Raw genomic sequence first — 25060 nt, forward strand, 5'->3', positions numbered from 1 at the left:
TCCAGCCCACACTGGTGAAACAGAAGTCTCCCAGAAAGGTTGCAAAGGGCTATTCAGCAGAGCATGGACACTTTCATTCAATTGGTCTAGGACGAGTGAAAGGGCAGTCTCAATTCATTTTCTAACAAAGGCCCACAGTCTAAAACTAGATCTGGTGTGGGAAATTACAAATTGTCAAATTTCTGCATTGGGGGTGCTCTCGTTCAAGGTAGAGGCTTAGTTGGGGGAAGCTTTACTCTGCATCTAACCCATGCTGTACCTGCCCGGGAGTGTTTGATACTGAAATTGAAAGTGCGACATTTCTCAGTGCCAAATATTTTGCACTTTGAGCATGGATTCACACTGTACCCTGAATGCACATCGGAAAATCATGCCTGAAAAACCTGGTTTGCAGCAATACCAAACCATGACTATAGCCACTCCAGTAACTTTTTCCATTCCCTGCATGAGACAGAATATAAACTAATTTCTATTAAGTGACAAAATGCAACTTAAATTCCTAATTCAAAAGATGATGAAGGGCAAAAGGAGGAGGAAATCCAACTGTTTAAAATGCAACTTTTGCTGGCTGGCAAGAGCCATCAATAATGTAAAAGCAGGTTTTGTATTTACAGGCATTTAAACTGCTTCCCTGCCACTAAACAGTGGTGGTGGTGGGGGCGGTGGTTGTTGGGAAAGGGAGCAGACTGGTGACAGGATTGTTAGTCTGCCAACCTAATACTGGGTCATAGTCATCTCACTTTAATGCAATGCTCAGTAACTGCTACTTACAATTGCAGAAAATGCATGAGAAGGGAGGAGCTCCATCACTTTGGCCACAACTTCCAAGCTCTGTCGCAGATAGCGCTGCCATTCAGTCTGTTGCTGCAGGCAAAGAGAAGAAGGATGCTGAAACCTCCTCAGGCACATTGTATAGTGGGCTCAAGGGTAGCTCTCTGTATGCGGATTGGCTGCTGTGAGTCCTACTTTCTACATTGCAACAGTGACTACACTTCAAATATACTTGACTGGCTGTAAAGTACTTCGGGATCCCAAGGTCAATAAATGCAAGTCTATTTTATCTGCTTTACTCAACTGAAGGTCCTCAAGTTTGGAGTAAATAATAATTAAGGGAAGTGTGTTGCAATTATGAGTTACCGGGCAGACAGATTCGCTGCCTCTCATTTATGCAAAACTTTGTTTTCACTGGGCTACAAAATCACCCGACATGACAAGTGCTGGAGTGTGCTGTGGACTATCATGGGCTGAATCTCATGCTTGGCAATGCTTGCTCTACATTACTAGCCCTTGAGAGCTGAATATTTTGCCTTTGAAGAAAGCCTAAATATTTTAAAATGTTAACATCTTCTGCAGCTCCTCTTTGTTGTGCCCAGATGAACAATCTAACCCAGGAGGCCCCAACGCAACAGTACCCTTAAAATTAGATATGCAAGTGCTCAGGGGACATTGAGCTCAGGGATTGTTATGGATGTTTACCATTCTGAAAGCTTTTTGTTAAAACAAAAAAGGAGCTAATTCCAGATGTTAGCCATTTTGAAAAGCCACTGAAAGCTCAACAGGAGCTGAACTCCCAAACTAGCAGTCCCACTTGAAAGGTTTACATGGTGTGCGTGGAAATTTATAGCACTTACACGTATTAGGGAGAGGGGAAAAGGGATGGAAGGAGGCAAAAAGAATCTACACGTGACCTTTGCAGAACAAAAATAGGTTAAACAGGGGACGGTAAAGTTATGTAAACATACAAAAGAGGCAAGATAGTCCGGTCAATGAATGCTCACCCATTTAAGTGTTGCAGTAGTTGTGGCGAGGGGAAGAGTTCTTTATTCACCGCACTACCCCCAACCCCCACTCAAACAATACTGCAGCGATAAGGGGAGGCGGTGGCGTAGTGGTATTGTCACTGGACTAGTAACCCAGAGACCCAGGGTATTGCTCTGGGGACATGGGTTCAAATCCCACCACAGCAGGAGGTGGAATTTGAATTCAATTAATAAAATCTGGAATTAAAAAGTTAGTCTAACGATGGCCATGAAACCATTGTCGATTGTTGTAAAAACCCATCTGGTTCACTAATGTCCTTTAGGGAAGGAAATCTGCTGTCCTTACCTGGTCTGGCCTACATGTAACTCCAGACCCACAGCAATGTGTTTGACTCTTACATGCCCTCTGAAATGGCCTAGCAAGCCACTCAGTTAGGGCAATTAGGGATGGGTAATAAATGCTGGCCTGGCCAGCGACGCCCACATCCCATGAATGAATTTTAAAAAACTGATTTGACATTAAAAAATTTATTTTTCTTACCTTTTGAGAGACTTGCCACAGCAGTTCTTGCTTCCTGTTGGGCTACTCAATGATAGAACTTGAACAAGATGTCACCCATCAGCCCACTAGCCCATCCCACTAGCTCAGGGCTAATCCACACCAACATCTCCAATGTACTTACATCATCATCTAGTGTATCATCGTCAAGTTCTTCCAGCTGGGCCTGATTATAACGGAACTGTATCCGATGTAAAACCTCAGTCAGCAGTAGAACTAGTGCACCTTTGTACCTACGGAGAGGAGCAGAAGACTTTGACAATCACAACAATTGATCTCAGCACTCAAAATAAATTAGGGCAGGAAAGCTAGATGCTGCCTACTAGTACAGAGCAGTTGATGTTTCCTCTAGCTTTGCTTCTTGCGCCAGCAGCAGCAATCTGTTCCAGTTATACCATGCTCCAGTATGGGAACACAGGCTTGTTATAGGAATGGCATTGTGTCTCTCACATCAAGCCCCGAACGTCCCATTAGTGTCGTTTTCTTGGACTTCAGTCGATGTCCCATGTGGACCCTAGACCTCCCTACTCACACTTCTTTGCAAATCAGGACAGCAGGCAGCGTCTCTGTTCACACCGAGGACAGGAGGAAGAGTCGAATCATGACAATTGATGCTATTGTGAGATTGGAGAGTCTAAGGCCTGGGGCCATGCAATGGTTTCTGGATGTTGTAGTCTGACTGTATAACACCAGTTCATAGTACAATTGTGCTCTTTGAAGTCATAGAAATTTACAGCATGGACAGCGGCCATTCACCCCATTGTGTCCGTGCCAGCCAACAAGGAGCCATCCAGCCTAACCCCACTTTCCAGCTCCTGGTCCGTAGCCTTGTAGGTTATGCCACTTCAAATGCATATCCAATTACTTTTTAAAGTAACTCAGGCAGTGAGTTCCATACCCCCACCACCCTCTGGGTGAAGAAAGTTCCCCTCAAATCCCCTTTAAGCCTCCTACACCTCTTACCCGAAATCTATGACCCCTAGTTGTGGACCCCTCAACCAAGGGGGAACAGGGCCTTCCTATCCACTCTAACTAAAGCCCCTCAATTTTATACACTTCAATGGGGTCTCCCCTCAGCCTTCCCTGTTCCAAAGAAAAACAATCCTAGCCTATCCAATCTTTCCTCAACTAAAATTCTCCAGCCCAGGCAACATCCTCATATCTCCTCTATACTCTCTCTAATAGCCTAACATCTTTTCTAGAGTGCGGTGACCAGAACTGCATGCAAGACGCCAGCTGTGGCCTTATTAGTCTCTTATACAGTTCCAGCATAACCTCCCAGCTCTTAGATTCTATACCTCGGTTAATAAAGGCAAGTATGCTTTATTAGCCTTCCCCAAATGCCTCACCTCGCACTTGTCCGGATTCAACTCCATTTGGCACTGTTCCACCCACCTAACTAGTCCAGTGTTATGTAGGGGGAAGGGACTGTGTAGTGATAATGTCGCTAGACCAGTAATCTAAAGGCCCACACTAATATCCTGGGGACATGAGTTCAAATCGCACCAATGGGAGCTGGTGGAATTTAAATTCAATTAATAAATAAACTCAATTTATGAAAAAATCTGGAATTGAAAACTAGTCTCAGTAATGGCGCCATGAAACTATGAATTATGGTAAAAACCGATCTGGTTCATTAATGTCCTTTAGGAAAGGAAATGTGCTGTCCTTACCTGGTCTGGCCCACATGTAACTGCAGTGTCGTTGACTCTTAACTGCCCTCTGAAATGGCCTAGCAAGCCACTCAGTTGTTCAAGGGCAATTAGGGATGGGTAACAAATGCTGGCTTTGCCAGCAACACCCACATCCCATGAAATAAAAAAAATCTTCCTGTAGTGTACAGCTTTCATCAACTACCTGGTGAATTTCTGTATTGTCTGAAAACCTCTTAATCATATCCTCTACATTCAAGTACAAATCGCGGGTATAGACCAACAAAAGCAAAGTTAGTACTCAGCCCTGCAGAACCCACTGGAAACAGCCTTATAATCACAAAAGCACCCATCGACCATTACCCTTTGCTTTCTACCTATGGCAATTTTTGGATCCAACTTGCCACTTTGCCTTGGATCCCATGGGCTTTTACTTGGGGGGTCGGGGGGGAGGGGGAGGTGAAGTTGGAAAGAATATGGGTATGAAAAAGTGCTATTTGTAGGAATATGTAATGGGATGGGAGGGGAACTGTAATGTTGGCTGTATCTTGGAGAATTTTTTTTCTACAATGTGATTGAATGGAACCTTTGGTAGGATCAGAACAGGCAGAAAGGGAGACCAAGGCAAACCAACATCAGTGAGTAATGTTGTTTCCAGCCATGAGTGCAGAATCAGCAAGGGGTAGGCACGGAGAGATCCATGGATGCAAATTAAAGTTACTCCCAGAAAATGCAGGACACAAGGTAAGAGGAGATATCTAAGGCAAGGATGAGGCTGTGGAGAGATGAAGGAGGCACAGACAAAGATTTCAGCAGCACGATGAGAATGATTGCAGTGGATGTGGGTAATGTTGAAATGGAGAGCAGCTTTGGCAATATGGGGGAGGAAGTGGAGCTCAGGATCAAGTTGCACACCAAAATTCCACAAGTCCTGAGTCTGCAAAATGGCAGCTGGTGAGCAGAATCAGAGAATGGAGATGCGGACAGGGGCCAAAGAGAAAGTCCTCAACTTTGCTGACTTTAGGAGGTTTGCCGACATCCGGAGATTTATCTTGCCCAGGTCCCTATCAAGCAATGTGAGAGACTGTTGCTGGAGAGAAGGAATAAATGGATTGAGTAAGGGAACCGTATAAGGAGTTGGGTTGCATCAAGACAGACAGACTTGTTGGGCTGAATGCCTTTTTACCCCTCAACAATAGAGTTACATTGCTATAATTACCCAAAAATGATGACTGGACATTTCTCTCATGTGGGAGGGAATAGAGATGTCAGGAGAAAAATAACTGAAAGGCTGTCATAGAACAAGATTAGACTACAGCAAAAACAAGAAATGCTGGAATCACTCAGCAGGTCTGGCAGCATCTGTGGAAAGAGAAGCAGAGTTAACGTTTCGGGTCAGTGACCCTTCTTCGGAACTGACAAATATTAGAAAAGTCACAGATTATAAACAAGTGAGGTGGGGGTGGGGCAAGAGATAACAAAGGAGGAGGTGCAGATTGGACCAGGCCACATAGCTGACCAAAAGGTCACGGAGAAAAGGCAAACAATATGTTAATGGTGTGTTGAAAGAGAAAGCATTAGTACAGATTAGGTGTGAATACACTGAATATTGAGCAGCAGCAAGTGCAAACCTGAAAAAAAACCTGAAAAAAAAGTGGGTAAGCAAACTGAACAAACTAAGATGAAATGAAATAAATGCAAAAAAAGATTGTAAAAAATGTAAAAAGGAATGTAAAAAAAAAGGAAGAAAAAATAACTAAAAATGAAAGTAAAATGGGGGGCTGTCATGCTCTGAAATTATTGAACTCAATGTTCAGTCCGGCAGGCTGTAGTGTGCCTAATCGGTAGATGAGATGCTGTTCCTCGAGCTTGCGTTGATGTTCACTGGACATCCAGTGAACACACCAGGTTAATGTGCTCCCTCAGTGCGACTCTGCACTTTCCCAGTATAGGTCCGACAAGCGGACATGAAATGCTCAGAATTACGCACAAAGCAACAATCTCCAGCTCCGATGCTTACAGATTAGCAGAATGGAGCTGAGAGGAACACATGTTGGCTTGGGTCACCTCTTACTCATAAGATGTTCTCATCAGTTTACAAACCAGAACAACTATTTAATTTGCTTACTACATGAACAAGGAAAAATGTACAACTCTCACACCCTGGGATTTACTTTTACACACTGCTCAGGACAGGCAACAATGCAATTTTTAGTTTCACATAAAGAACACTTCCTACTTTGCAGAGTCACGCTGTGGTCTTATATAGAAATCAACTTCCTGTTGTGTTGAAGGCAGCAACTTGATAATGGTCTGTGAAACCATCCTTTCTGTCTTTAGATTAAGGAGTCACTTCAGGCAGAAGCGGCACTATAACTGTGCTGTATAAACTGGAGCATTTTGACAAAAACTGCACGTCTCCAAGATTTGCTAAGGAACAGTTTCTCAGCAGTGGGCACAGTTGCCAGACACCCATTTGTTGCTTGCTGACCGGGAATCCAACAGTTCAGCCCCACAGCAGCCAGAGACAAGGACAAGGGCAGCACAGTGGCGCAGTGGTTAGCACCGCAGCCTCACAGCTCCAGTGACCCGGGTTCAATTCTGGGTACTGCCTGTGTGGAGTTTGCAAGTTCTCCCTGTGTCTGCGTGGGTTTCCTCCGGGTGCTCCGGTTTCCTCCCACCACCAAAGACTTGCAGGTTGATAGGTAAATTGGCCATTATAAATTGCCCCTAGTATAGGTAGGTGGTAGGGGAATATAGGGACAGGTGGGGATGTGGTAAGAATATGGGATTAGTGTAGGATTAGTATAAATGGGTGGTTGATGGTCGGCACAGACTCGGTGGGCCGAAGGGCCTGTTTCAGTGCTGTATCTCTAAATAAATAAATAGAGCTGATGGAGTGCCAGCACTTTGTCAGAAACATCAGGTTGAAACTCCAGCCTGAATGTGTGCGCACCTCCAAATGCAACTGTATTAAGCTCCTTGTGACCTCAGCCAACACTGGAAGTAACCCAGTAACAAAGACAGGAAATGGAAACACTCAGCGGGCCAGACAGCATCTGTGGAGAGAATCAATTACCTTTTGTCAGAGCTGTTCTGATGAAAGGTGATCAATCTGAAAGGTTAACCTTAAGTCTTCCCTCCATATGCTGCCTGACCTGAGCGTTTCCAGCATTTCTGGTTTTATTCCAGATTCCAGTCCCTGCAGTATTTTGCTTCTGGTAATTTGAGGGGTGCCTCTGTGGCAGAGATTCAGATGCAGTTACATTGCACTGCAAGACAATATCATCTGAAAGTGTAGAGTCACTATATATTTTGTGAATCCATATTAAGCAACAAAATGCCTGGCCTGTGGAATGATGTTTCCAAGTAACCATCAGATTTAGCTTTGACTGTTGTTCAAGAAATCCTGAGTACTGATTTACCCAGCTCCCAATGAAACTGGCATTACTGCACTGCGTTAAACCAAATCAAGAATCTTGAAAAAGACTGAATCTTCATCACCCAAGTGGCAGCAGACTGGATAAATATCCAGAGCACTGCACACAGATAAAGACTGTGGTGACGAGATGCCTTTAATGGGGGGAAAAACAGGTCCGGCAGTATTCCCACTTTCTATTCATTGTCTGCATGTCAACAGCCTTAGCATTTATTTTTGTATCTTGTCCTGGGTCACAACATACTCAAGGAAATATGCTGAGATCTAACCAGTCTCAAACACTGTCTTTCACAAGCAGGTTCAAACATTTAGCCAACACTACAGCTCAACAGACATTGAGTGTAATACCACATGCAGTATTCAACTTAAACATAAAAGTTTGGATTTTCAAAGTCACTGGCTTTAGGAAAATAAGTCATAGTCATAACGACACAGGAGGCTGCCATGCAGTGCCATGCCCTTGCTCTGTCCCCACAGCGCTGCAAGTTTATTTCTCTCAAGTGCCCATCCGATTTCCTTCTGAAACCATTAACTCCACCACGCTCATAGGCAGCACATTCCAGGTCATTACCACTCACTACGTAAAAAAGTTCTTCCACACATTCCCTCGGCATCTCTTGCCCCCTAGTCCTAATGCGAACTTTTCTTTGTCTACCTTCTCTGAACCTGTCAATCTTGTACCCCTCTATCAAATCTCCCCTCAATCTGCTTTGCTCCATGGAGAACAACCCCAGCTTCTCCAAACCAACCTTGTAACTAAAATCCCTCATCCCTGGTAAATCTCCTCCACACCCTCTCAAGGACCTTTCACATCCTTCTCAAAGTGTGATGACCAAAACTGGACGAAGTACTCTAGCTGTGCCTAACAAGGGTAGCAAAACCAGAGACAAATGCAAGTAGTGGAAAGTAAAATTTTACTTAGAACATTCTTTTTTAAAACTCAAAAGGAACGATAAACGTTTGCAATATAATTTTATAGGCAAGGCATTAGAGACAAATGGAGGATTTCATGATATTATGCTGGGGAAGTTAGGGACTGGGAGGAGGTAGTGACTTTTAATGGGTCAAGCGATCTTTTCTCGACCTTTATGTTCTTACGGACGTGATGGATCTGGTCACTACATCCCACCACCAATCCACTTATGTCACCATCATACTCCTGGATAAGAGGCCGACAGAAAACAGAATAACCACTGAACATGAATGCACCAAGTAAAGAGCGCCCTGCCGATGCTCCCAATTGTGCATGTGCATCTTGCAGGGATGGGGGAGCTAGAAGAAAAAAAAAGTGCCCTAGCACTGCCTTTGAATAATGCCTATCTGTCCGCAACAGATGCCAACATTTGTCATGGAAACTCAAGTTTCAGGATAAACTGGCATTTTGGCACCCGCAGACAGTAACGTCTAGTAAAGATGGCCTAGGGGAAACCTGACATCTATCATGTAGAAATATTATCAAATTACCTATGTTTGAAATCTAAGCTGAGGAAACAGATTTACTGAAGTTCAGGCAAAAGACTTATCTTTATATTGCAGACATGATGTAGCAAAGATGTCAGACTCAAGCAGCTCTGTCCCATGAATCTGAATAAACCTCAACAATCTCATTGCTCAAGTTAGGTCTAATGAGTATATACTCATTGGGCGCCACAGTGGCGCAGTGGTTAGCACCGCAGCCTCACAGCTCCAGTGACCCAGGTTCAATTCTGGGTACTGCCTGTGTGGAGTTTGCAAGTTCTCCCCGTGTCTGCGTGGGTTTTCTCTGGGTGCTCCGGTTTCCTCCCACAAGCCAAAAGACTTGCAGGTTGGTAGGTAAATTGGCCATTATAAATTGCCCCTAGTATAGGTAGGTGGTAGGGAAATATAGGGACAGGTGGGGATGTGGTAGGAATATGGGATTAGTGTAGGATTAGTATAAATAGGGGGTTGATGGTCAGCGCAGACCCGGTGGGCCGAAGGGCCTGTTTCAGTGCTGTATCTCTAAACTAAACTAAACTTCAGTGAGGCAGGGAGTACTCTGCTGGAATGGAATGAGTCAAAGACCCTGGGGCAGTATGTGCAAACATAAACATATCAAAAATGATCCCTTCAAATCCTCAGCCCTGGCCTTTCCAGAAAGCTGTTCAGTAATGACCCCTAGACCCTGAAGGTAAGCAAGAGGCATTTTCTTCACATTAGATTTCAGTACATCTTTGAACAATGCGTCAAATACAATCCTCCTTGTAATGCAAACTGTCAAGGTCAATTTCGAATAACCAGAATAAGAAAGACCATTTGGCATGTAGGAAAAAATATATTAAGAAGTCAAAGATGACAGTGGTTAGCACCGCAGCCTCTCAGCTCCAGCGACCCGGGTTCAGTTCTGGGTACTGCCTCTGCGGAGTTTGCAAGTTCTCCCTGTGACCGTGTGGGTTTCCGCCGGGTGCTCCGGTTTCCTCCCACAGCCAAAGACTTGCAGGTTGATAGGTAAATTGGCCATGGTAAATTGCCCCTTGTGTAGGTAGAGGTGGTAGGAGAATTGAAGGAAGGTGGGGATGTGGTAGGGAACACGGGATTAATGTAGGCTTAGTATAAATGGGTGGTTGTTGGTCGGCACAGACTCGGTGGGCCGAAGGGCCTGTTTCAGTGCTGTATCTCTCTATGACTCTGACTATACTTCTACAGGTCAGTGATCCCAACTTTGAACTCTTGCAGCCGAGAAGACACTCATTTCACAAGATAGAATTGAAAGAGGCACGGAGGGTAGCAAGGGCACAAAATGTACTCTGGTGGGGGACTTCAATGTCAATCACCAACAGTAGCTCGCTAGCACCACTACTGTCTGAGCTGGCCGAGCCCTAAGTGACGCAGCTGCTAGACTGGGTCTGCTGCAGGTGGCGAGGGAACCAAAAACCTACTTGACCCCGTCCTCACCAACCTGTCACAGATGCAACTGTCCATGACCTTATTGGTAGAAGTGACCACTGCACAGACCTTGTGGGGATAAAGTCCCGTCTTCACACTGAGGGTACCCACCATCATGTTGTGTGGCACTACCACCGTGCTAAATGGGATACCTTTTGAACAGATCTAACAATGCAAAACTGGGCACCCATGAGGCGCTGTGTGCTATCAGCAGTAGAATTGTATTCAACCACAATCTGTAATCTCATGACCTGGCATATCTCCCACTCTACCATTACCATCAAGCCGGGGGACCATCTATGGTTCAAATGAAGAGTGCAGGAGAACATGCCAGGAGCAGCACCAGGCACACTTCAAAATGAGGCATCAGCCTGCTGAAGCTACAACGCAGGACTACTTGCACGCCAAACAGCAGAAGCAGCATGTGATAGACAGGGCCAAGTGATCCCACAACAACGGATCAGATCTAAGCTTTGTAGTCCTGCCACATCCAGTTGTGAATGGTGGTGGACAATTAAACAAACAGGAAGAGGAGGCTCCACAAATATCCCAATCCTCAACGATGGGGGAGCCCAGCACATCAGTGCAAAAGACAAAGCATTTGCATCCATCTTCAGCCATAAGTCCCGAGTGGATGATCCATCTCGGCCTCCTCATAAGGTCCCCAGCGTCAGTCTTTTAATCCACTCCACATGATATCAAGAAACAGCTGAAGACACTGGGTAGGCCCTAACAACTTTTTTTTTTTCTTTCATAACATGTGGGTGCCACTTGCAAGGTCAGCATTTGTTGCCCAACCCGGCTTACCCTTGACAACTGAGTGGCATGCTAGGCCACTTCAGAGGGCATGAAGCGTCAACCACATTGCTGTGGATCTGGAGTCACCAGGTAAGAACGGCAGATTTCCTTCCCTAACGGACGTTATTGAACCAGATGGGTTTTTACAACAAACATCAATGGTTTCATGGTCACCATTAGACTAGCTTTGTCAATTCCAAATTTACTGAATTCAAATTTCACTAATTGCCGTGGTGAGATTTGAACCTCTGTCCCCAGATTATTAGCCTAGAAATCTGGATTACTAGTGCAGTGACATTACCACGACACCACCGCCTCCGCTCCATTCCGGCAACAGTATTGAAGACTTGTGTTCCAGACCTAGCCGTACCCCGAGCCAAGCTGATTCAGTACAGCTACAACACTGGCATCTACCTGGCAATGTGGAAAATTGCCCAGGTATGTCCTATGCACAAAAAGCAGAACAAATCCAACACGGCCAATTACCACATCAGTCTACTCCTGATCATCAGCAAAGTGATGCAAGAGGTCGTCGACACTGCTGTCAAATGGCATTTACTCAGCAATAACCTGCTCACTGATGCTCAATGTGGGTTCTGCCAGGGCCACTCAGCTCCTGACCTCGTTACAGCCTTGGTCCAAACAGGGATAAAAGAGCTGAACTCCAGAGGTGAGATGAGAGTGACTGCCCTTGACATCAAGGCAGCATTTGACTGGGTATGGCATCAAGGAGCCCTAGCAAAACTGGAGTCAATGGGAATCAGGGGGAAAACACACTGCTGGTTGGAGTCTCATTTAGCACAAAGAAAGATGATTGTGGTTGTTGGAAGTCGATCATCTCAGTCCCAGGACATTACTTGAGTTCCCCAGGGTAGCATCCTGGGCCCAACCACTTTTAGCTGCTTTCCTCCATCACAATGTCAGACATGGGGATGTTCACTGATGATTGCACAATGTTCAGCACCATTTGTGACTCCTCAGATACTGAAGAGCCCATGTCCATATGCTGATAAGTGGCAAGTAACATTCACGCTACACAAATGCCAGGCAATGACCATCTCAAACGAGAGAGAATCTAACCATCTCCCCTTGATGTTCAATGGCATTACCATCGCCGAATCCCTCAATATCAACAACCTGGGGATCACCATTGACCAGAAACTGAATTGGAGTAGCCATATAAATGCTGCGGCTACAAGAGCAAGTCAGAGGCTGTGAATTCTATGGCGAGTAACTCACCTCCTGTCTCCCCAATGCCTGTCCACCAACCACAAGGCACAAGTCAGGAGTGTGATGGAATACTCTCCACTTGCCTGGATGGGTGCAGCTCCAACACTCAAGAAACTCGACTCCATCCAGGACAAAGCAGCCCACTCGATTGGCACCTCATCCACCACCTTCAATATTCACTCCCTCCACCACCGACACATCGTGGCAGCAGTGTGTACCATCTACAAGATGCACTGCAGCAATGTACCAAGGTTTCTTCGACAGCATCTTCCAAACCCACGACCTCTACAACCTAGAATGACAAGGGCAGCAGATGCATGGGAACACCACCTGCAAGTTCCCCTCCAAGCCACAAACCATCCTGACTTGGAACTATATTGCCGTTCCTTCAATGTCAGTGTGTCAAAATCCTGGAACTCCCTCATAGCTTTGTTGGTATACCTACACTCAAAGGACTGCAGCAGTTCAAGGTAGCAGCTCACCACCACCTTCTCAAGGGCAATTAGGGTATGCAATAAATTCTGCCTAGCCAGCGACACTCATCCCCCGAAAAAATGAAAAAAAAAAGATCTCCCAACCCATCCATCCTGCGGGAACCCCAAGACCCAGTACAGCATCCAACATTCAAGTGATTTGTAAGATTCGGCCTCCACTGTCACTAAGATCATTCAACATACTGATGACTCAAATTCCTGACATCAAGCCTGAATGTGAATCTGCCTTGGTTTAATTTGAGGTAGAGGTCCAGGTTTGTCATTCCCATACCATTTACCATCTTGTCTTTCTCTAGTAGTGCCCCTCTTAGTTGCTTCCGTTCAGGGATCAGAGTCCCAGTCTCTCCAGTTTTTCCTCCTGGTTCAGCCCTCTGATGCTGGGAAGCAGCCTTGTGACTCTTCCATGCATTGCTTCCAGGGTCTGAACTCCCTTGCGTCTCAGTGACTAGAACTCACCATGTGGTTTGATCACAGCTCAGTTTTAGCCAGACATACTTGCAATGCATACATTAATTCAGGAATATTGCATTTTGTTTGTTTTGCTGCTGCAAAATGAGTGAATGTGCTGTACCTGAGGCTTCTAACCATCCCTAGATCTCCCAATTCAGCTATTTTAACACTATGAAGTATGCAGTTCCCAACTTTCCTTTCCAAAGGAACCATTTTGATAACTAGTCACACTATCAGAGCAGGTATTTCACTACGTGGCACTGAGCACAACTAGATGTTGCATTTATGCAGTGCCCCAACACACTCTCAAGAGACCCCAGAACGTTTACAACCGAATGAAAGTGCAGCTGCCATTATGCAGGCAAATTTGGAGGCAGACATCTGCACAGTTAGACAAGACCCTCCAAAGAACAAGTGAATGAATGACCAGAAAATTCATCGTTGATGACATTGGTTGAAGGATGAATGTAGGCCAGGACATGGTGACTGCTCTCTGCTCTTCAAATAGCATCAAAGCATAGCGTCACAATCTAGGTAAAAAATGTCATTGCAAACACTGCACAGGAAGAGAGTGGGTTACATTTTATACTGGAAATCAAGGTAACTTTGAGTATTCACAGCAAAAGATTTATAAAGAGGTGCAACAGGGGAAGGAGGTTCTCATGCAAACAAACACTCAGAGTTCCCCAAATTTTGTACATAAAGACTGCGAGCCAATGTTACAGAAATTACAACTTTCCCAAACCTAAAACACTCAGGACATGGAGGAAGCAGGATGAATACTGAAATATAGCAGCTGACCTGTTTAGAACCTCATCCCGATCAGCGAGCCGACTCTTAATTTTACTCGTTAGGTAATCCAGGAATATCGTCCATATGTCGAGGCAGGAGAAATAACCTTCATGACTGGGCTGTAACAAAACACCAGAAATTACACTTGTTGCCTCTACAAACCAATTACATATCACGCAACAGACAACGGCAATGAAATACAGATACCATGCATTCCTGCCAACATTCCCCTCCCAAAAAGTGCATTTGGTTATAAACTGAGTTTTAAATTTATCTGAACTTAATACACCCGACATATTAACATTCGCACTGTATGCACTTTACTTCTTAAAAGCGGCTTCAGCAATACTCAAGCTGGGCCTAAACTAATCCCATCACTGGCAGACATATTACTGAATGCTTTAAACAATGTGCATAATTAAATCCAACACTGCCACATACTGCACAGCTGATTGATGGGGCTGCTTTGGAAGCTTTTGTTGAGCACAGCCACCTATACACTGTACACAATTTCTATAGTGCAGGCTCACAGGAAGCCAGTCTCACCTGATGAAAAGTGTACTTGAAAAGAAGGGCCAGAAACTCCACCACTGGAAACTGGGAGTTGGACTCGATCCTACGCAGGTGAACACTCACAAACAGTCGCAGGAAGTCAGTGAACTTTTCCACATAGCTAAAAGGGAAAGATCAGGATAGAGATACTCATTGAGACACTAATTACAGGCCAAATCTCAAATTCTTAAATATACCAGTACAAACAATGGAGGAGACAGCTACCAAACACACTTAGTACTGCAAGAAATGTAGGTAATTTACATCAGAGTCATACAGCACAGAAACAGGCCCTTCGGCCCATCGTGTCTGCCAGCCATCAAGCACCTCCCTATTCTAATCCCATTTTCCAGCACCTGGCCCATAGCCTTGTATGCGATGGCATTTATGCCATATGTTGGGTGCAACTCCAACAACACATATGCTATGACCGAGTATGGCATCAAGGAGCCCTAGCAAAACCAACATCAATGGGAATCAGGGGGGAAACCCTCCGCTGGCTGGAGTCATACGTAGCGCAAAGGAAGATGGTTGTGGTTGTTGGAGGTCAAACATCTGAGCTCCAGGACATCACTGCAGGAGTTCCTCAGGGTAGTGTCCTAGGCCCAACCATCTTCAGCTGCTTCATCAATGACCTACCTTCAATCGTCAGGTCAGAAGTGGGGATGTTCGCTGATTGCACAATGTTCAGCACCATTCGCAACTCCTCAGATACTGAAGCAGTCCATGTAGAAATGCAGCAAGACATGGACAATATCCAGGCTTGGGCTGATAAGTGGCAAGTAACATTCGTGCCACACAAGTGCCAGGCAATGACCATCTCCAACAAGAATGCATCTAACCATCTCCCCTTGACATTCAACAGCATTACCGTCGCTGAATCCCCCACTATCAACATCCTAGGGGCTACCATTGACCAGAAACTGAACTGGAGTAGCCATATAAATACCGTGGCTACAAGACCAGGTCAGAGGCGAGGAATCCTGAGGCGAGTAACTCACCTCCTGATTCCTCAAAGCCTGTCCACCATCTACAAGGCACAAGTCAGGAGTGTGATGGAATACTCTCCACTTGCTTGGATGGGTGCAGCTCCAACACTCAAGAAGCTCGACACCATCCAGGACAAAGCAGCCCGCTTGCTTGGCACCCCATTTACAAACATTCACTCCCTCCACCACCGATGCACAGTGGCAGCAGTGTGTACCATCTACAAGATGCACTGCAGCAATGCACCAAGGCTCCTTAGACAGCACCTTCCAAACCCACGACCTCTACCAACCCGAAGGACAAGGGCAGCAAATACATGGAAACACCACCACCTGCAAGTTCCCCACCATCCTGACTTGGAACTATATCGCCGTTCCTTCACTGTCGCTGGGTCAAAATCCTGGAATTCCCTTCCTAACAGCACTGTGGGTGTACCTACCCCAAATGGACTGCAGCGGTTCAAGGCAGCAGCTCACCGCCACCTTCTCAAGGGCAATTAGGGATGGGCAATAAATGCTGGCCTGGCCAGCGTTGCCCACATCCCAAGAATGAATTAAAAAAAAAATTTCAAGTGCTCATCTAAATACTTTTTAAATGTTGAGGGTTCCTGCCTCTACCACCTCTTCAGGTAGTGCGTTCCAGATTCCAACCACCCTCTGGGTGAAAACTTTTTCCTCAAATCCCCTCTAAATCTCCTGCCCCTTACCTTAAATCTAGGCCCCTGGTTATTGAACCCTCCACTAAGGGAAAAAGTTTCTTCCTATCTATCAATGCCCCTCATAATTTTGTATACCTCAATCAATCCCCCCTCAGCCTTCTCTGCTCTAAGGAAAACCCTAGCCTTTTCAGTCTCTCTCTTCATAGCTGAAATACTCCAGCCCAGGCAACATCCTGGTGAATTTCCTCTGCACCGTCTCCAGTGCAATCACATCCTTCCTATAGTGTGGTGACCAGAACTGTACACAGTACTCCAGCTTTGGCCTAACTAGCATTTTATACAGCTCCATCATAACCTCCCTGCTCTTATATTCTATGCCTCGGCTAATAAAGGCAAGTATTCCATATGCCTTCCTAACCACCTTATCTACCTGTGCTGCTGTCTTCAGTGATCTACGGACAAGTACAGCAAGGTCCCTCTGACGTTCTGTACTTCCTAGGGTCCTACCATCCATTGTATATTCCCTTGCCTTGTTAGTCCTCCCAAAATGCATCACCTCGCACTTCAGGATTAAATTCCATTTGCCACTGCTTTGCCCATCTTACCAGCCCATCTATATTGTCCTGTAATCTAAGGCATTCCTCCTCACTATAACACCAATTTTCGTGTCATCTGCAAACTTACTGATCATACCGCCTATATTCACATCTAAATCATTAATGTACCCTACAAATAGCAAGGGTCCCAGCACGGATACCTGTGGTACACCACTTTGTTGAAAGCCTATTCAAAGTCCAAATAAACCACATCCACTGGCTCATCAACTCTACTAGTTACATCCTCGAAGAATTCTAGTAGATTTGTCGAGCATGATTTCCCTTTCGTAAATCCATGCTGACTCTGCCCAATTCTACCACTGTTCTCCAAGTGCTCTGCTACAAAGTCTTTGATAATGGACTGTAGAATTTTCCCCACTACTGACGTCAGGCTGACTGGTCTATAATTCCCTCCTTTCTCTCTACCTCCCTTTTTAAATAGTGGGGTTACATTAGCTACCCACCAATCTGTAGGAACTGTTCGAGTCTATAGAATCTTGGAAGATGACCACCAATGCATCCACTATTTCTAGGGCCACTTCCTTAAGCACTCTGGGATGCATACCATCAGGCCCTGGGGATTTATCGGCCTTCAATCCCATCAATTTCTCCAACACCATTTCTCTACTAGTACTGATTTCCTTCAGTTCCTCTCTCTCACTAAGCCCCGTATTCCCCAACATTTCTGTTATGATATTTGTATCCTCCTTTGTGAAGACTGAACCAAAGTATGCATTTAGTAGAAGGGTCACTGACCCGAAACGTTAACTCTGCTTCTCTTTCCACAGATGCTGCCAGACCTGCTGAGTGATTCCAGCATTTCTTGTTTTTGTATGCATTTAGTTGGTCAGCCATTTCTTTGTTCCCCATAATAAATTCCCCTGTTTCTGACTGTAAGGGACCTACATTTGGCTTCAATTTTTTTCTCTTCACATACCTATAGAAACTTTGTCAGTTTTATGTTCCCCGCAAGCTTGCTCTCGTACTCTAGTTTCCCCTTCTTAATCAATCCCCTGGTCCTCCTTTGCTGAGTTCTAAACTGCTCCCAATCCTCAGGTCTGTTGTTTTTTCCTGGCAAATTTATATGCTTCTTCCTTGGATCTAATGCTATCTCTAATTTTCCTTGTAAGCCATGGTTTGGCTACCTTTCCCGTTTTACTTTTGCGCCAGATAGGAACAATTGTTGCAGTTCATCCATGCACTCTCTGAATGTTTGCCATTGCCTATCCACCATCATCCCTTTAAGTAACGTATCCCAATCCATCATTGTCAACTCATGTCTCACACCTTTGTAGTTTCCTTTACTAAGATTCAGGGCCCTAGTCTCAGAATTGATTATGTCACTCTCCATCTTGATGAAGAATTCTATCATATTATGGTCACTCATCCCCAAGGTGTCTTGCATAACCAAACTGTCAATTATTCCTCTCTCATTACACATTATCCAGTCTAGGATGGACTTGTCCACATTATAACAAATAAAGCCCTGCAACAATTACTTACAGGGGTGACAACTGTTCACCGAAACATAACAGGAGAAAATCCAGCGAAAAGCAACTTGAAATGTTCACACAAAAATCCACACCAGACTCAGACTTCACTCACATTCAACCTTCTTGCTCCTAGATTTCTCTCTTGATCGTGGTGACTCATGCCAGGGCACAATTCACAGGTGCTGTCAGCACTGAGACCTCATCAATAGCTATCATTCATCAGGTGCAGTGGGCTAGACCAATGGTTCTTTATGTGGGGTCCCTGAGTGTTTACCGAGCAGGGCAGACCCTATGGGCACGCAGCTTGAAGCAAGCTTGAAGGCAGGAGCGGAGTGTGGCCTCCAAATATGCAGCACAGAGTGGCCTGGCTGTCTCACCTAGGAGGTGAGTGCAATGGAGCAGTGCTAAGAGCAGCACAAGGATCATTATATCTATAAGTAATCTGCAAGCATATGACTAAGCAAAGCATGTAAAGTGTGCCTTAATGCATTAATTATAATTTAGATGGGCCGATGAGCGCTTAGAAAAGGGGTCCTTCCATCATAACAGTGTCAGAACCAATGGACTAGTGGGGACAGACACACACACACACCTCTTTCATTATCAGTCACTCCTAGTGATCAAAAGCAGCTATTCTGGCCAATTCCCTTCTCCTTAGTCTGTGAACAATTGCAGTATCCCTCCTGCTGTCCAACAGATCTCAGCCTCACTAGCTTTCTATTACTCAGTATCACAGCTTGTGATGCCTTTACACCACAAGCCTTCATTCATATTAATACAAACCTGTGTAGTTACTGCTTCCAGATACAAAAAGTAATTGCACAACTACTGAGTTACCCTTTCGACTCAAAACTACAGCTGTGGTCACTGGTACAGTTTACAACAGGCAAACACTGACCTCAATCTCCCAGTTCATCAACACTGCTAAGACACAACCAGACAATGAATATGTTCAGTTGCAGGCTTCATTACAGCCTACCGACCAGTTACAGCTGTTGGAGACAGCATGTGTTGCTTCATAAATCCTAGGACAACTAGGATGTTATGATGTTGGACAGACAGGATTTCTCATTACAACTATTCTGGTCTTAATACTTCCTGCATTACCCAAGAAAACAAAGCTCATTGTATTCTTACCAGAATAGTGTTGTACAGTCTGCAGTTAACTGGAATATCGACCCATACTTTCCAGTTTAAGCTGATGTTTGGATCTTGCACGCAAGAGGGCAAGTCCTGTGCAATACAACACTACACACCAGTTCCTTGGCCGATAGCAGCTTCAGGTTAGCTTTAGTCTTGGGAGTATCCAAACTGACTTGTGGGCCACAGGCAGCATGTGAGCTCTGGCAACTTAGCTCTGTTTGTTCTTGCATTTCTTACTTATGGCTGGAGCTTTCAGCAGGGATATTATAGTGGGGGATAAATTGTAAATCAACCAGCAAGGCAAGTGTGCTAACTTTGAGAATCAATTATTTCCCTTGTTATCTGGCTTACAGCAGTTCAGTGCAGGTTTTACAGGCAGCCATTTACCTGCAGAAATGAAACTTCTTTACTGGAGATGTTAAACTGTATCTTTTTGTTGATCATCACATCAAAACCTGAATCTAGACAACATCCCATCTTTAGAACATTTCATTAAACTGGAGACTTTTCTACTAGTGATATGAACAAACTTTGAACATTAGTACTAAAACGTAGAGAAATAAACTGCAAGATATTCATACCCTCTTCAATTTCACTTAGGGCTCAAACGCCACATGCACAGATGACGACAATGTCAGTCTTACCAAATATCTATAAGCTTTCAAACAGCATACTAAGTAAGCACAGAGCAGGCCCACACACCATATCTCCCATGCTAAGGTCGCTACATAGCTTACCTTTCTTCTAGCTCTTCAAGGCGGCTCTTTATGGAGTGTGCATTGTTCTCTTTGGTGATTTTCTGCAGCAAATAGAACGTCTGCTGGAACATGCGCAGCAGATAATCCTCAAACTCCACAGGGACACAGTTCTTGGATATGAGTTCATTAATGCAAGACATGGCTAACACGCCCAGTTTACCTCGCTCTTGCATTATGCTATTGCTGTGGCCATTTCCATTCACAGCAACTAGTTTCTTGGCACGGGTGTCACAGCCAAAACGAGCAAAGTGGAAGATGGTGGTCAGGAGAGTCGGGGTGATACTGGCAGAGAGTGGGATCCAGCTGAAGAGATGAGTCAGACAGTCCAAAGCCAGAGAACAAATGTGCTCACTCTCTGGGTCCAAAATTGGGATTGGCTGGTTTAATAATTTGGCAGCTTGGGGAGTCTGCAATAGGCTACTAAGCAAATCACCTAATTGGGAAAAAAAGATTTAGTTTTATGCAGTTTAAAATCATTGGCAGCCTCAGTGAAATGCAGAAAAGCAAATATATGTATTACTAGCCGTTATTGCAAGACGTGAAGATTTTTCTTGAGGCTTTCTTATATCACATTGCTAAAGGAGATACACATCCAGACTTCCCAAAGAACAGCAAGTTTAACTGATTCATCTGAAGAAACCTAAGCAATGCTGGAGGCAGAATTCTGAAGGGATGTAGCAAACCTTCATGGACCAACTCCAATTCCTCTCATTAGTATTTTGCTCGTGGTTGAGACTCTTATTGTAAATAAATTTCAGCAGTACTTTAGCCAGTATGAAGAAATCATGTGATACAGGGAAACGCAGAAAGGTGGATACAAAATTAACTCAGTGGCAGGAAACAAAGGGTAATTGTTGACGGGTGTTTTAGCATTCTGCAGGGCTCAGTACTGGGTACCCTGCTTTTTGGGGTATATGTTAACAATTTGGACATAAATGTAGGGGGCATGATCAAGAAGTTTGCAGATGACGCAGAGATTGGCCTTGCGGTAGATAACGAGGAGGATAGCTGTAGGCTGCAGGAAGATATCGATGGTCTGGTCATAAGAACATAGGAGCAGGAGTAGGCCATTCAGCCCATCAAGCCTGCCCCACCATTCAATATGATCATGGCTGATCATCCACTTCAATGCCTTTTTCCCACACTTTCCTCATATCCCCTTATGTCATTTGTATTTAGAAATCTGTCAATCTCTACTTTAAACATACTCAATGACTGAGCTTCCACAACCCTCTGGGGTAGAGAATTCACAACCCTCTGAGTAAAGAAATTTCTCCTCATCTCTGTCCTAAGTGGCTTCCCCCTTATTTTGAAATTATGTCCCCTGCCTCTAGAATCTTAACATCTTAACTGCATCTACCCTGTCTATCCCTTTAAGAATTTTGTAAGTTTCAATGAGATCACCTCTCATTCTTTGAGACTCTAGAGAATACAGGCCCAGTTTCCCCAAACTCTCTTCATAGGACAGTCCCGCCATCCTGGGAACAAGTCTGGTGAACCTTCGTTGCATTCCCTCTATGGCAATAATATCCTTCCTAAGATAAGGGGACCAAAAGTGCACTAAGTACTCCAAGTGTGGTCTAACCAAGGTTCTATACAATTGAAAAAAAGACTTCACTACTCTTGCACTCAAAGATGGGTCAGATGGGCAGAAAAGTGGCAAATGGAATTCAACCTGGAGAAGTGTGAGGTGATGCATTTGGGGAGTTCAAACAAGGCAAAGGAATACATGATTAATGGGAAAATACTGAGAAGTGTAGAGGAATGCCAATGTCCACAGATCCCTGAAGGCAGCAGGACAGGTCGATAAGGTGGTTAAGGAGGCATATGGAATCCTTTCCATTAGCCGAGGTATAGAAGGTTATGCTGGAACTATATAACTCATTGGTTAGGCCACAACTTGAGTACTGTGTGCAGTTCTGGTCACCTCATTACAGAAAGGATGTAATTGCACTCGAGAGGGTACAGAGGAGATTCACGAGGATGTTGCCAGGACTGGCAAAATGCAGCTATGAGGAAAGATTGGATAGGTTGGGGTTGTTCTCCTTGGAACAGAGAAGGCTGAGGGGAGATCTGATTGAAATGTACAAAATTTTGAGAGGCCTGGATAGAGTGGAGGTGAAGGGTCTATTCACCTTTGCAGAGAGGTCAGTGAGGAGGGGACATAGATTTAAAGTGATTGGTAGAAAAATTAGAGGGGAGGCGAGGAAAAACTTTTTCACCCAGTGGGTGGTGCGGGTCTGGAACTCAGGTGTCTGAAAGGGTGGTTGAGACAGAAACCCTCAACTCATTCAAAAGGAGTCTGGATATGTACCTCAAGTGCCGTATTCTGCAGGGTTACAGACCAAATGCTGGAATAGGTGGATTGTTTTTCAGCCGGCAGAGACACGATAGGCCAAATGGCCTCTTTCCGTGCCTTAAGCTTTTTATTTCTATTTCTAATAAGCCAGCAGCCTGCTTAGTTTCAACACCAATAACTTAAAATGCTAGTGGGAAGACTGTTAAGTACAATCTCAAACATGACATGCCTTAGAGAGAAGATAATCAGAGGGGCTAGATGTCGCTAAATTCCATTGGCACAGCAGGAAGCTTAGCTATGCTGATACTGGGTGGGTAGGCTTTCTACACTGTGCAGTAATCTTGAATGATTGCATACTGGGCTGAATCCAAAATCCCAGATTGAAGGAGGAGAATCTCTTTCTCGGAGGTGTTCTCGCAGCCTGCACTTTCAAGTCTGAACCAGCTTCGTGAAACAAGTGAACTTGCACTTAAAAAGTCTGCACCCATTATTTTCATAATTTGAAAACTGTACACAGTTCAGACTTTTAATGCAAAATAAAACAGTTCTTGGTTTGAAGCTATGCCTGCTTTTCATCTGCCTTCTGTAAACTAAGATGGGGTTCATGATATTTTGTATAAGCAGGGATTCTCTTGCGATTCAAATCCCTCTATCGTTTAACCATATATTGACAATAAAAGGCTGCACTCTGGATCATAGGGGGATTTAAGGTCCATTGACATGGGTGATTGATGACAATGAATACAGCGCAAAACCCATTGTGAGAGTGCAGTTACAAATGCCCTGAGGTTATTGTCAATGGACACTGTTGAGTTACAGTGGAAAGAATTTTACTCTCAATCTGGCTGCTCTATACCTCACTTGAGATTGTTTGAGATCACGAAGTATCTTAAATATATGTGTTCTAATCCATAGCACCACCATCTCTCTTCTACAAAACAACTATCTTTTGCATCAAAATTGGTGGTAATGTGAATCATCTTCCTTTGACCAGACTGACTGGTTACATCCAAATCACAGGCATTACAACCAACAGCAAAACCTACCACTATCTCCTGAAGTTGGGGAGGGAGGTGGAGTAGCAGCCGTAACACTGTTTTTATCCCAAATGGTCTCTAAAATACCTGCAAAGAAAAATATTGTTGAGAACATCTAACCCTTGTGTAGAGTTTACTATGGAATATTAACCAGCTTCACAACAAAGTTAGCTTAACCCTGAATTTCAGGTCATGCCCTGCAGTAGGTGAGTAAACAGAAACTCTGAACAGTAAGAGGATGGGAAACCCTTATACTGTAGAGTCCTAGCTTGCCCCTAAAATTCTCTGACCTAACCAGGAGATACAGTGCTTTATTTGAGATTTACAGTAAAGAATTTGCTATTTCTGTACCAGCAGTCCCCTATAAAGCTCCATCCACTCTAGTCCCTGGTTGAGGTTCTTTATCATTAATATAAATAGCTGGTTCAGTTCTGTAACTTGGATTATGTGTCACATTTCGACATTCAATTTCCATCGAAATAAAAACAGAAAATGCTGGAAATACTCAGCAGGTCTAGCAGCACCTGTGGAGAGAGAAAGAGTTAACATTCCAGATCAATGACCTTTCATCAAAACTGGTAAAAGTTAGAAATGCAATCCATTTTAAGTAGGTCAAATTGGGGAGGATGGAAAAACAAGAAAAAGAGAAAGTCTGTGATAAGGTGGAAGAAGGGAGACATTAAATAGCAGTTGGTGGGGCAGAGCCAAAAGAGGGTTGTAATGGGACAAAAGCAAAAGTTGTGTCCAGGGGAGGTGTCAATGGCAAAATAAACAACTGCCACCCAAAAGTAAAAACTAGAGAAAAACAAGATGAAGCTAAAACATGCAAAGGAATCAAAATGGGGGCAGAGAGTACAGTCTGAAATTGCTGAACTCAATGTTGAGCCCAGAGGCTGTAAAGTGCCCAATCGAAAGATGAGGTGCTGTTCCTCAAGCTAACATTGAGCTTCACTGGAACACTGCGGTAGGTCAAGGACAGAGATGTCAGCCTGAAAAGCAAGGCGGAGAATTAAAATGGCAAGCCACCGGAAGCTCAGGGACATGCTTGGGGATTGAGCCAACAGTTTCCAGGAATTCAGGACTTTTCTATAAAAAGCAGCAGTGCTGACCAGGAGATAATGTCAACATGGCACTAGGGCAGGCAGTAGCTGGACTGCACTGAGGCAGGCTGAACCCCTATAATCGGTGGAACATCTACTAAATGCCTGGCTAACATTCACTCACACGTTTGGTCTTCATAGCACAATAAAAGCTAGTTTATTCAACACTTCAGAGTGGCAGCTTTACATGCACAGCTCTTGGTGTACACTAGAAAGGACCCATTACTGGATTAGCAGAGAAGCACTTTGAAACAGTAAACAGTTCATTTATACGTAGTTTGCCAAGTTGTGACGAATGCTGATTTGGGGTTTTACAAAGTACACATGGCATAATCTCCTATTACCATCGACAAGCTCAC

General features: G+C 44.4%; 1 protein-coding gene across 3 annotated transcripts in view; it reads right to left on the bottom strand.

The window, feature by feature from the left end:
• Window positions 1-25060, bottom strand: part of xpo6 (exportin 6) — a 127933-nt gene that overhangs the window by 49562 nt on the left and 53311 nt on the right. For 2 of the 3 annotated variants that reach the window (XM_068056696.1, XM_068056694.1), the window contains exons 6-11: window positions 23611-23688; window positions 20245-20698; window positions 14625-14751; window positions 14088-14197; window positions 2444-2552; window positions 772-864 (exon numbers count right to left, since the gene is read on the bottom strand). In XM_068056696.1, the coding sequence (XP_067912797.1) occupies window positions 772-864; window positions 2444-2552; window positions 14088-14197; window positions 14625-14751; window positions 20245-20698; window positions 23611-23688 (971 nt within the window). The remainder of the gene's footprint in view (window positions 1-771; window positions 865-2443; window positions 2553-14087; window positions 14198-14624; window positions 14752-20244; window positions 20699-23610; window positions 23689-25060) is intronic. The other variant, XM_068056695.1, reaches the window with a different exon arrangement.

The sequence above is a fragment of the Heterodontus francisci genome, chromosome 24 (assembly GCF_036365525.1).
Source record: "Heterodontus francisci isolate sHetFra1 chromosome 24, sHetFra1.hap1, whole genome shotgun sequence".
Lineage (NCBI taxonomy): Eukaryota > Metazoa > Chordata > Chondrichthyes > Heterodontiformes > Heterodontidae > Heterodontus > Heterodontus francisci.